The 13,222-nt window shown below is 30.2% G+C and overlaps 2 protein-coding genes across 4 annotated transcripts; one reads left to right on the top strand and one right to left on the bottom strand.

Annotated features, from left to right (window-relative positions):
* Positions 1 to 2,280: 2,280 nt before the first annotated feature.
* On the top strand, positions 2,281 to 5,913 carry LOC8272986 (elongation of fatty acids protein 3-like). 3 transcript variants are annotated; one of them, XM_048377411.1, is made up of 2 exons: positions 2,281 to 3,785; positions 5,691 to 5,913. In XM_048377411.1, the coding sequence occupies exon 1, from the start codon at positions 2,850 to 2,852 to the stop codon at positions 3,735 to 3,737; it is 888 nt and encodes a 295-aa protein (XP_048233368.1). In that variant the 5' UTR covers positions 2,281 to 2,849; the 3' UTR covers positions 3,738 to 3,785; positions 5,691 to 5,913. The 3 variants fall into 3 exon arrangements, with proteins under 3 accessions (XP_048233368.1, XP_048233369.1, XP_002533270.1); XM_048377412.1 differs by lacking the exon at positions 5,691 to 5,913 and adding an exon at positions 4,841 to 5,094; XM_002533224.3 differs by having other exon boundaries at positions 2,282 to 3,785; positions 5,539 to 5,913.
* Positions 5,914 to 9,463: 3,550 nt separating this feature from the next.
* LOC8272996 (calcium uniporter protein 2, mitochondrial) lies at positions 9,464 to 11,778 on the bottom strand. Its single transcript, XM_002533223.3, has 2 exons — positions 11,062 to 11,778; positions 9,464 to 10,119 (listed from the first exon to the last, which is right to left on the bottom strand). Exons 1-2 carry the CDS (start codon positions 11,644 to 11,646, stop codon positions 9,664 to 9,666), a joined length of 1,041 nt encoding a protein of 346 aa, XP_002533269.1. The 5' UTR covers positions 11,647 to 11,778; the 3' UTR covers positions 9,464 to 9,663.
* Between the last annotated feature and the right edge of the window lie 1,444 nt (positions 11,779 to 13,222).

Raw genomic sequence — 13,222 nt, 5'->3', positions numbered from 1 at the left:
TGGGATAAAAGAGAGGACATTGAGTTCTAATATGACTATTGAGCCAAACATTAGGGTTATATTTGACCTTTTTTCCTTTTTGAAAGGAAAGTAATTTTGGAAGCTGATGATTGCTTCCATTAGCATCATAATTATTAATGGAAAATTGGGTGTTTCCATCTCATATTCATCATCCCTTTCGTACGGGTGGCTTTGTCCTTTTTTACCACAAATTTAATACCCTGCTCTAATTCACCTTCTATCCAATCCACTTTCAGAATAACTAAATAATTTAAACGTGTATAAATTAAGGTTATAAAAATTCAAAGTTTTCCTTTAATCCAATTCCCAAACATCATTTTTTGTTCCGTTCCTTTCCTTTTATTGACTTTCCTTGCCAATGAAAATAAAAATACAATGAAGAGGGTTGAATAAAATAAATAAAAATCTCAAACAAAAATAAAATTATAATAATAAAACAAGATAAAAATTCAAAGCTTTAATAGAACAAAACTTTTCAGAAAAAGTTCAATAGCTTAATAATAGGTTTTGCACACTTAATATTCTTTCATTCAAATCCAAAAAGTAAATAAAAGATAGTCAATAATATTTTTTTTTAATTAGTATGTGGATGTAATCCCATACAGTCCTATTTGTCTGATAAAAAAAAACAATACCATATTTTTATCTCCTAATTATTAAGAAATAAAATAGACACATGTGACAAACATGTTGGATTAGATGTAATAACACAAGTCTGCGTAAATTATTAATTTAAAATTATATGTGAAATTGGGTTGGTCGATATAATCCAATAGTCAATTTTTAAATATTAATAATAACTCATTTTGTCTGTTAAAAACACAAATTCATAATCAATTTTTAATATAGGACTAAGTGTTACAACCTCTCCTATTTAAAGCTCTCAGATTCTCGTTAGAGTAAGACCATAATCCAATAATGCAAAATCATAGTCCATCAGACGACTCATGGATTATGTCAGTAGCTCATACGAATTATAGAATGGCTCTCACCAATTTTTCACTATATATCAATTAGCTCCGCATAATATTCAATTTCATATTCGAACTGACAAATTATTCTAATATCATTTATAATAGCCCGAATTTGCATGAATGACATATTCATATAGGTCAAGAATCAATTTCTAAATATTAATATTTTATAAAGAAATCAAATTCAAAATCACTTTTCAATATAATGGCATAATGGTGAGGGTAAAGCAAGCAAAGATTTGGTAAGGTATTTATTTGATGCTGTAATTATATATCTGACAACAGTCATGCCATAGTTTACAATTTAAGGAAAGCAATTTCTCTTGGATCTAATTCGTTTATTTGTCCATGAAAGATTGAATTATCTACTCTATCCATGGATGCACACTCTTATAAACCTTATAAATGCAGAAATTTTATAAACATTTGTCAACATCAACCCATTTAATCAACTAATAATCCATCTAATCACCAATATACTATAACTAGTCTCCATCTGTAATATTTTTATATGCAATGAAACTCACAATTTTTCATTTATATATTCAATCATGATACTATTTTGTCCCAACAATCTAATTAATTACAATCAAATGGATAAGTTAATTTAATCTTTCGCATTATCAAAAGGGTAATCTTCTGTTTCTGGATACCTAATAAATTAGATACACCAGAAATAGAATGATAATAATGCTATTCCCATTCTTGTCTTTTCTCATTCCATCCATTCGTTGTGGCAATTCTGCAACCACTCCTTTAACTATGTTTTTTTTTTTTTTTTTTATCTATTTTCTCGTACTCAATGAATGTTGTGATTCATCTATTGTCAGTCGATTTTGAAAATGGGTTATGAAGAATTATGTTTTATCATAATTATAATTTGGCAATAGCAATCTCTTTTATTGTTAATTGTTCAAATTTAGTCTCCAGGTCATATATATTTTGAGCTGGTTTGATTCATTTCAAACATAAAAATTAAACGAAAGTAGTACCCTTGTTAGAATTTATTATTATTATTTCAACTGTAGACAGGTTTTAAGTTAATTTTTAAAATAATAGATATTAATTTCACTGTTTTAACTAATAGTTATAATTCTTATAAAAATAAGATAATAAGACAATACTAATTAAAACAAATAGACAACTCATATATATTTTTAGTCAAGTAATTTTTTAAAATTTAATTTAGTGTACATATCTCTAATTGTAAGTCATAATTTCCATATGAGCAAACGAACAATATTGTATTTCCGATTGTAGGCAAACTTACAATGAATAAAAAAGTCAGAAACTAAAAAATTAACAACTCATATATTTATTTATATGTTGTTTTCAATTTAGCACCCGTTTCTCCACTTGCAATTCCCTCCAGGTAAATGTTTGAACAAAGTTTTGAATTTGTTTAAGGTTACCTAAATATCGTTTCCCTTTTAATATATATAAATATTTATTAATGAAATCTAAAATAAAATAAATTAAAATTTAAAATGTTTGATAAAATAAAAAATTTAATAATTAATTTTGAAAAAGAAAACACACACGGACAGAACAAAAGCAAAAACAAAAAACAAAAAGCTCTAAGCAGAGCATAATAATTAAATAAAATAATGATAAACGTGACAGGTGTTTTTGTCTGTTTTGACATGCTAGTCCACACGTATAAAAAAAAAAAAAAAAAAAAAGCGAGAGACTTTCCAACTCTCATTTCCTATTTCCCACCAGTCATTTCATTTCCCCTCTATTTTAGTCCCCTAATGTTGACAACGAAAAGAAACTAACGAACAAACACGGCCTTATATGACTCCACAACCACCATAATCTCACGGCGGTGCTCCTCCTCGTTCTCCTCCGCCCATGGACATCACCGCCGCCACTATGACCCAATCTTTAACTTACCACCTCTCCAACCATCCTTCTATTATCACTTTCAGATGGAGTCACTCGCAATCCTGGGGCTCGACATGGTCATTTCTTTTCTCTTCAATTACTTTCTACCTTTCTTTTTCTCTTATTATGCATGTCTTTTTATCTATAATTCTCCGTCGGGAAAGGTCTGTCCCGTTAGGACCTATACCGGCGCTTCATAGTCTGTTCATGTCATTGCTCTCAGCTATTATTTTCTCGGGAATTCTCCTTTCTGCCGCCGCTGAAATTCAAGAAACTAAATGGTTTTGGCGACGCTCAAAAACCCCATTTCAGTGGCTACTCTGTTTTCCTTTAGGTACTAGACCCTCCGGTCGTGTATTCTTTTGGTCGTATATTTATTATGTTTCAAGATTCCTCCATATGTTGCGTACTCTGTTTACTATTTTACAGCAAAGAAAACTGTCTTTTTTCCAGTTATTTAACAACTCCATCTTAGCATTCATGTCGTTTTTATGGCTTGAATTCTCTCAATCTTTTCAAGTGCTGGCCATACTTTTGGCGACGCTGGTTTACTCTGTCGTTTATGGGTATAGATTTTGGACGGCAATTGGATTACCCAGTGCTTGTTTCCCTTTTGTGGAGAATTGTCAGATTGTATTGTTGGGTTGTAATCTTGCTTGCCATGTTGGCGTGCTGTTGCTTCATTTGATGAAAGGTGGGTGTAATGGAATTGGGGCCTGGATCTTTAATTCTGTGCTTAATGGAGCCATCTTGTTGCTCTTCTTGAATTTTTATGTGAAGATGCATTTAGCAAAGAAGAAGAAGAAGAAGCAGCTTCAGCTCGAAACTGCTGCAGTTATTAAAGAAGATGAATGAATGAAATTCTGGTTTGGTGGTTTCATGTAAATTGGGAAGAAAACAGAGGTAATTAGTTTTTTTTTTTCTTTTCTCCTATATGAATATCAGATTAATTTAGAACAGGTTGTAGAGTGTAGAGTAGATACAGAGTAGACTAGTTCTTTTAGTACACATTCACGCTAATAAGGAAAAAGAAAATCACTACAAATCTTTTTGTGTAAGGGTGATTAATTTCTCTTAATCACTTTCTTAATTAATATTTGCTTCTTTTTTTCTTCTGAGAGAATTCCTTGATCCATGTATACTTATTCTTCTTGTTTGCTTTTGACTCAAAATTACAAATGTTTAATTAAAAAATTTGTGATGAATATGACCATTAGAGTTTATTTGGTTCGTGTCTTGTATTATATATTAGTTCCATAGGTTTAGTCTTTTAGATTATAAAGATAATTCAATCCACCGACTAAAAGAATTGATTAATATTTACGTCTTAATCTAACGCTATTGGTATGTTTAGTTAAAATTTATAGAAGAATTTATTTTATTTAAAAAAAATATAAAAGGAAAAATAAATTTAAAATAATAAAATTAAAAAATATATTTTGATATTATAGAACATATTGACTTAATAATATAAAATTTATTTGAGAATTCTACCTATTTTATTAGAATTTAGTTTACATAAATTTAATTATGTAGAATAATAAATTAATTTTCAATCTACTTAAAGCATATAAATTTTAGATTCATAAATAAATTTTATAAATTTATGAATTTTAAACACTATGTATTAAATTAAAATGAAATCATCTAAATGCCCTTTACGATATAATAGTAAGTACAAAAGGGATATGCCTTTCTTCTTTTCTATAGTACCCAAAATAAAGAGAAAATTGGTAGAAAGGTAGATTTGCTCGGGAAGAAAAGAGAGAATATAGTTTGGTGGAGTATGAAAAAATTTAAATGGTATGGAGTCAATTAATTAAGATAAGCGACAGGACAGCTGATGGTGATGCCTTATTGCATTCATGAATGGCCCCTACACAGCCATGAAATTAATTTTAAAATAGCCAAAAGATTCATAACTTTTCTGCCATTATTGCAAGTTCCAATTCTTGCAGTGCAAAGTGTGAAGATATTTCTGAAATTGAGCATGTCAAGAATTCTCTGTTTACCAATTTGTACTTTTATGATCAATTCTATGCTGGAATGAAGCTTGTATCCCTGCCAATTTGCCATCCACATCAAATAAGGAGATTTTGATAAAACAAGTTTTCATTAATTATTAATTATGGTAAGTGCGTATTAAATCCTGTTCACTTCATGTATATAATCTGACTACTTGTATTTTATACCAATTATTTTCTTTATAATATTTTAACTCTTTCTTGATTTATAAAAATTTAAATCTGAAATCTTGCTTGAGTTAAAGATATATATACCTACCCATGGACTAAGCTGGTCAGGTAGGGCTAACCTTTTTAAGGAAATTTACAATGCTATAACTTATGTAAGAAAGGTAAAAGATATGGGATTAAAAGTAAAACTATAATACCTTACATGATTAAGGTAAAAGCTAGTTATAATAAATTGATAAAATATAAAATGCAACAACAATACATAATTATTCTAGCTTTGATCGGATTTTAAATTAAATCGTCAATTTTAACATAAAAAGGGAGTAAGCCGTGTCTATTTATTTATGCACCTTATATAACTAAACTATTGATAGCCAGTTTAATTTCAATTTAAAAATTAGACACTTTTGATTTTAATGGATTTTTTTATACTTGCTTCTGAAAATTGCAATTGCTTTTAGGTTACCTTTATTCATTATTGAAAGGAGGCATGGTTATAAGAAGCATGGTTATTCAAAATGTGAAATCAGAAGTGGACCCATTCTGGACGATTTTGAACAGAAATGTAAAACTTGGATTGCATTAAGCTGATATGGTTCGAAACTGCCTGCAGGCGGAGTTAGTTACGGCCATTTGCATTTTTGGAGCCGAGTAGGCAAACAGAAACAGCAGTTATCGCTAATAACTTGTAGTAAAAGGAAAAAGGTTGGTCGTGGCACTCACTCCGCCAAACACAGCCTAAGCTTTTTCTTTTTCTTTTTTCATCACTTTTATAGACTCCATTTATTACTTTCTTTTTCAGCAAAAATTTATAATTTTATTATTTAATCATTAAATCACTATAAAATTATTAAACTCATAAGATTGGAATAATAACTGTACAATGAAATTAAAAATTGTTAGATTTGAGATTTATATTATTAAATAAAGCATATAATGATAATAGTTTATTAAAATAAAAAATGATTAAATTATTATAAATTATAAACTTTTTAGTTGTGAAATATTGTTAAAGTTTATTTAAGAAAAAGTATATCTTAAATTTTTACTTATCTCTAAAACAAAATAGATTAGTTTTATATTAAAATGAGATTTCAGTAAAAGTATTATTTTCTAAATGTATCTCAAATTAATTGAAACATACTTTGATGGATTGGTTTCGTTTCTTTTATACTTTCTTTTGGTATTCACTTTTGCAATTGAAAACAAATTTAGTATAGCTTTGCTTAGATAATATTAAATTATATTAGTATTTTAAAATTGTATTATTCGTAATTTAATCAAAATTTGTTTTAAAGTTTTTTTCCATTTAATCTTAAATAAAAATGTTGACATGTTCTTACTTTTTCTATATTTTATATTTACCCTATACTGAAACTAAATTAAAATTTTAAAATTTAGATTTTCTATAAATAAAAACTAAAAATATGTAACAGTTTGAGAAATAATGATATCTTTTTTTTTTTAAATATTATAATTTATATTTAGTTTTTTAAAGATAAAGAAAATTCATAAAAATGAAAACCAACTATACTTATGTTTAGTTTTATCAAGAGATGGATGCTTGGGAGCCCTCCTCCAAGCACACTAATGCCTTATGATCTTCTATTGGATTTACATGTACAAGAAGTTTATAGAGAATGATTGAAAATTTATAAGCCCATTAACAGGACAATCTGGCCAGGACCCATAATCGGTTCTTTATTTACAAGCCCAAAGTTCATAATTCTAACCACAAAGATCTATAGATTCTTGAAGTGGGTTCTTATAAAAACTCACCATTCAATTCTTTACATGATTTGATTGCAAGCCCACAGTCCACCAACCATTTCTAGCCACAAACATTTTACTTGTGATCTTTGAATCTTGAAGACAACTTGGTGTCTGTGTGTTTGTTAACCCATTGATTTATGGAACTGATTTGAACAATTGCAACTTTCATATCAATGAACATAATCTTAATTTCTGTCTCAACAGCACAATGAAACCCATATACTCCTTTCCTAATCTTAAGCACTGGCCATGGATTGAGCTGCTGCCTTTTATTATAAATACTGATTATCATAGTCTTACTTTTAGATGGTATGATATATGAACCCTCCTCATTGCTGCCATAACACTAAGACATAATTTACAAATTATTTTTCTTATATTTAAAAAACAAAAAACTCTAGAAAGGAATTTGTCTTTCATGCATGCAATAAAATGGATTTCATACTTAATATATGATTCCCAGTACACTTAAATCCCCAATCCAGAATATATCCTCATTAAAAATTATCTTGAAGCTGTCCTAAGTTCCTTCTCCCACTATTTTGGACGTGGTCCCCTCTTCATCTCCAAAATGTCTTAAATTCATTGCATTGGAAAAGAGTACGGATGCCATCCAAGATGCGCATAGAAATTTCTAATGTAATGTATTATTCAAAGATGTCTTAATACGTGTATATTTTCATCGAAGGCCAATTTAGAGGAAATTATTGGTTTTTCTAAAAAAAAATTTAAGCTAGATGTAAAATGTAAGATTTGATATATTTTTTTTAATATAGTAATATAGACAAAATCTAAAGGATGCCGGATAAAGTCTTTCCAGCTGGTAAAATATTATTTTAAAATTTTTAATATAGTTATAATTTTAAAATTTTAATTAAATTAATTTTTTTATTATTTTATCTATCCTCGTTATTAAATAATTATATATATATATATATATATATATATATATATATATATATATTTGCAGTAACGTAGGAATTGAGAATTTTCTTTCTGGTCAATAAGTGGAGAGTCCATTAAGCTGGGAGCCCACATATGATAATGTGTATGTCAAATATGAAATGTGGACCAAGTTTTAGGTCCGTTGATGCAAATTTCAAACCTAAAGAGGTTCCCAAATAAAGACAAAAGAAATATGGTAGATGAAGACAAGGCCTGTCGCCTGTCCAGCAAATCCTTCACTAGGTTCGACCTACCTAAGCCACCCTTCAAACTTCTGAGCTAACTTACATCAATTTCCAAAACAGTTGCCAGGCATAATCTTTGTTTTACTTCTTCAAAGCTTCAACTATTTGAAATTTTATGCCCATTTCAGTTACAATCCAAATGCATAATTGTTAGTGCCCGCAGAGAGAGGTTTCACCAACAAAATATGGGCATTAACTAAGAGAAATGTCCTAAAATAGAAATTCTATTTTATATATGAGAACGTAACCAAAATTGGTATGTTCCAGATTATAATCTGCTCTTTTCCTTTATATTATTTAATTTAATAATTAATTATTAAGAACACTTTTCATTAATTAATATATATATTATCATATATAATTAATTTTAATATTTTATATTTTAATATCAGAGTCTTTGTAAAAACTCTAATAAAAATATTTTTGAAATAATGATATTAACTTAAGAAAATCTGAGCTAATTATGATACAAAATTAATGTGAGAAAAGAAATTTACCCTAATAAGTGGCATTGTGAAAGTGGTTATTGCTAATTATGATACAAAATTAATTTTGGTCCTAATTGGTTATTGCCTATAAGTTTAAAGTCAAATTGACATCTAAGCCGTAATTGAGAGGAAGGCATTGAACTGGAACCCACGTATGGGAAATGTGGACCCACTGATATCTTCACCGCAATTTTCAGACCGGAAGTGGGAGTTCCCATTCAAAATACTCAAGGCAAAGAAAACGAGGAGATGAAGAATAAGCCTTTTGGGAAGTGCTTCACTGGCTCTATCACACGCCACCCCCTATAATTTCTAATATTGATCTTAGTGATTTTAATTTAATTATAGAAGATGATAAACTTGAGAGATGCAGTCTCAAATTTATACAGTTGCAGATTGTTGACAAAATAGAAATTGAAAAGTATTGAACTCTAAATGCATCAAAGAGTAGATTGCATTTGTAGTTTCAAAAGAATGAAAGAATCCAATATATTGAATTAAAGAGTAACGAATCAAAGAAAGAATCATGGAAGCATTTACTAGGAAGGGCTGCGTAATGTAAAGATCGCAGCTTTTTAAGTCTCAAGCTGTTTGCTTCAAACTAAAATTCCACCCTAAAGCCTTTCTTTTTAATCTATTCAATTTGTTAACAGTTATTGACTGTCATACTTTCAAGCAGACTTCAAGAATATAGATACATAAATATATTTGTAAGTTTCAACGTTCAACCTAATTCGGCGGACTGACACTTATTTTTAAGTAATTGAATAGGAGTTGTTCTTGAGATTTGGCATGTCTTAATAATTTCAAGCAATTAAACTTTGAATGATCATTTGAACCATCTTCTCCGATTCGTATTACAGGTCACTGATTAAAATCGTGAATGGTGCTTTATGCAAATACTATGGCCTAATGTTGAATGAATCTTGGACAGATTAAACATAATTTTTACGTGATAAAATTATAAGTTCCATTGTATATCAAGGTATGAACGATCCGGGAAATACACTCTCCTAATCAGGTTACACCAAGCCGCACCTAAATCTAAAATTCCATGCAAAAGGGTTAAACAAAACTGTATACACACATATGTATTCTTTTTTTTCTAATTTTTCTTTCTGTGTTGTCAATCTGTTTAGCATGTAGAAATTGCAGGGACCTGCCCTGAAAAAGAAGCAGGTTGCGGGTAACAAATTTTTAGAAGCTGCTGATACCTCTTGGCATCAAAATTGTGAAGCTTCATGAGTCTTTGCTGCTTGGCATTAAACCTGCTTTGATAGAAACCTTCAAAAGAGGGTTCTTTGGATGTCCTGAGGAAGAAGGCGTATCCTGCCATACAATACATGGAAGTGACATAGAAGCAAATTGGCTCCATCACATCCCATGTAAGTTCCCAAAATGTTAGCCTCATGAAGGCAGCTGTTTGGACAACCAGATAGCCAAGGCCACACCACAGTTCTCGACGAACAAGGGTGTCGGCTTTTCTGTCGATTACGACTTTCTTTTTCTCCATTTCTTCGAGTTCCTTTCTTCTCGGATCATTTGGGTTGGTTGCTGGTAATGGGATTAGTCCTCCAATTGCTTTCACTACCTGTAATTACAATAACAAAAGGAAAATTTGTTTGGGTAAAGGATGCTTCCGTACAATTTTTACCAGCTTTTATCATTTGTTAGCCCACCGGCAAAAAAATGTGAACGAATGCAAGGTTTTCAAATGAATGATTTGAAAAGAACTTGTAGGTAAAATCTGTAAATGTTAGGAGCCCATCTACTGGGCTAAACTCCACCATTTGCAGAAGGGAAAATATGAAAATGACCCATAAAATTGAGGAAAAAACTTCAAAAAAAGAAAATAAAAAGGGAAAACCATTGACCACAAACAATCCTTTTCAATATTGTTCTGTTCTAAAGTATCTCAAGATTGTTAATTACTCAACCTTCTTAGTCAGATCATTATCTTTTCTAATAGTAAAGCCCAATGAGAACCACAATCCAAGAAGGATCATTAGTACTGCACCAAGTTTTTTTTTTTTTTTCTTTTTCCAATCCTTTTTCAACCCCCAAAAAGATCAATTCTTTTTCCTCCAATATCTATCACTTTCTCCATTTGATTTCAATTTTTTTTTCTTTTTCAGATGTTAGCTTTTATGGTGAAAAGGCTTTTATGGGTGATTAATAAAAACAAAAACCCATAATATGCCTTGCACCATTGGTGAAAATAATCTGGTCACCGTAGAAACTGAAGGGTCTTTGGCGAAAGAACAAAGTTTCAATATTCCTGTCGAAAAACAAACACAGAAACAAAAATAATCATAGAAACTTATCAGTTCTCAGTCATTCCCAAAACAAGATTTTTAAAACAAAAAACAAAAATTGTAATTCTTTTATCTGGTTAATTGAAATCAGTTTCCAAGGACCATATGCAATGTTATATCTGTAAAACAAATTATTACCCACAAAATAATAACATATAACTCGAATTCATAATTATACAAACTTCAATGAGGAGAAACAAAAGGTATAATCTTTTTACCTGTTCCGGTTTAAGAAACACCACATCTCCCAAGACTATGACTGTCCCAGACTCATCCAGCATTTTCGCCACCCGACTTCCTTGTTCCGGATCCGAACAACCTTCTCCACAGATCCGAACAAAATCGGGATACGCTATCCAACCACTCTCCACCTCTCTTAACCTCGACTTCACCATCTCTAATTGCACCGCCCTCAGCAGCTTCCTCGCACCGGCTACCGACAACTCCTCTCGCCTCTCCTCCGGCTTTGGTCCGTCGGATTCTTTGATTTCCGGCGGTATCAATCCGTCCAATCTGATTCTGCCTTTTGCAATGTCAAAAGACCTGAGTTTCTCCATCAGGTTTTCTCCTATTGGCATTGCCCGGAGCTCCGGGGAAATTGGAGGCTGGAAAAACGCTCTTTTGTGGAATAATCGCCGGAATATTCCATTATCTCCAGGCTCTGGAGCAATGTTTGCTTTGCTAGGGCTTTTAGGGAAACGAGACAGGATTGCAGGATTGGAAATACGACAATTTGTTAAGGACTGATTGGTAATTTTAGATATTCTAAAGATTCGTTGAGCTAGGGTTTTCTTGAACGCCATTCTTGATCAAGAATAAAAACTATTAAAGAAAATGACAAAAGAAAAAAAGTATAGAAAGTTTTCTAGTTTTCCAATATAATGTGAAGCTTTTACGCATCAAATTGAAATGAATTGATTTGAATGCAAAAAAACACGCAGTTTCGAGTCCTTTATATAGGTGCCCCAATGAAGAGGACGACAAGGATAAATTGGACAAATACTAACATATCACGACAAATACGATAATATCATATGGCTATAAATGACAAATAACTCTTTTGCTGTCTAAGAGAATAACATCTTAATCCCTAGAGTTTTCATTTTAACAGTAACATGAAATTTAGAATAGTAAGCACACTTCAAAAATGTAACTATCTAAAGACTACAATTACTCAATCAACAATCCTACTGCATAGAAAGAAAAAAAAACTGAATTCATGACCTTTCATTTTAGAAATGAAATACTTTTATCATTTAGATTCAAGTAGTCGCTCTATTTGATTTATACATTAAAAAATAAAATAAGTAAAACCACCATATATTGTATAATTGTTTTAATCTTTAGCTCCTATTTGAAAATAGAATGATATTATAGAAATTAGACAATTTGTTTAACAAATACAATAGGACAAACGTTTTAACTAGTGAATAATTTGAATTTTATTTATATTTTCATTTCTAAATTAATATATTATAAACAGTCTTTTTTTTTTTTTAAATGGTACACTTCTCGTGAACAATTCTATGGGGACTAGATTGTTAGATACAAAATGAACATGAATCAAATATTTTAAAGGTAAAAATTGAAGAGTGTTTTAATAATTAATCCAGAAAGTATTTCTGCCTCGCATTCGGGTATATTCGCTTAAATGCCATCCACTAAATATTTCCTAATTGGAATATGTCGTTTTAGGTGCGAGAAATTGAGAAGGGAGGGAGAGAGAGAGAGAGAGAGAGAGAGAGAGTCACGAGAGAAAATATCATACGAAAGGGATATGAGTTAATCACTGTACACGTGGTTGGCTAATTTTGATGGATTAGCACCGGCACAGCCGTCTGATGAAATGAAAGTTAATAGGGTCAGAACAGAAGACGGGTAGGTGCTGACGTGGATGATTATAGAAAGGTTAAGATTAAATGAGGTGGCAAGATCGTGTATTTCGCGTGGATTGAAGAGACGCAGTCGATCATTATCCTCTAAGGTCATATGAACTGTAACCCTCGGTTGCCAAGCAAATCATGTTTTTCTTTTTTCTACGATTTTATTTATTTATAACTTTTTCAAATTTAATTTCAGTTTTTACAAAATAACCAAAATTGTACTTAATTTTTTATTAAAAATTAATTAATTAACCTTTTATTTTATAGGCTAATACATTATACCGTGTGATGTTTTCGAATTTTATGATTGTCATTTCTATTTCTAAAAATTTTATTTATATTTTACAAAATTATTGTTGAAATAGTTGTTTGTTTTCTTTTTTATGGACTTTTATTTTCAAGCTAGTCTCTCTCTATATATTTTTTTTGTACGTGTGCTTAATTTTTAGCACATAATTTTTTTATTTTGATATATATATTTATTTTGACACATAAA

Source organism: Ricinus communis, chromosome 7, assembly GCF_019578655.1.
Source record: "Ricinus communis isolate WT05 ecotype wild-type chromosome 7, ASM1957865v1, whole genome shotgun sequence".
Taxonomy (NCBI): domain Eukaryota; kingdom Viridiplantae; phylum Streptophyta; class Magnoliopsida; order Malpighiales; family Euphorbiaceae; genus Ricinus; species Ricinus communis.
Note: the sequence above shows the minus strand (reverse complement) of the source record. Positions and strands in the feature narration are given on the sequence as shown.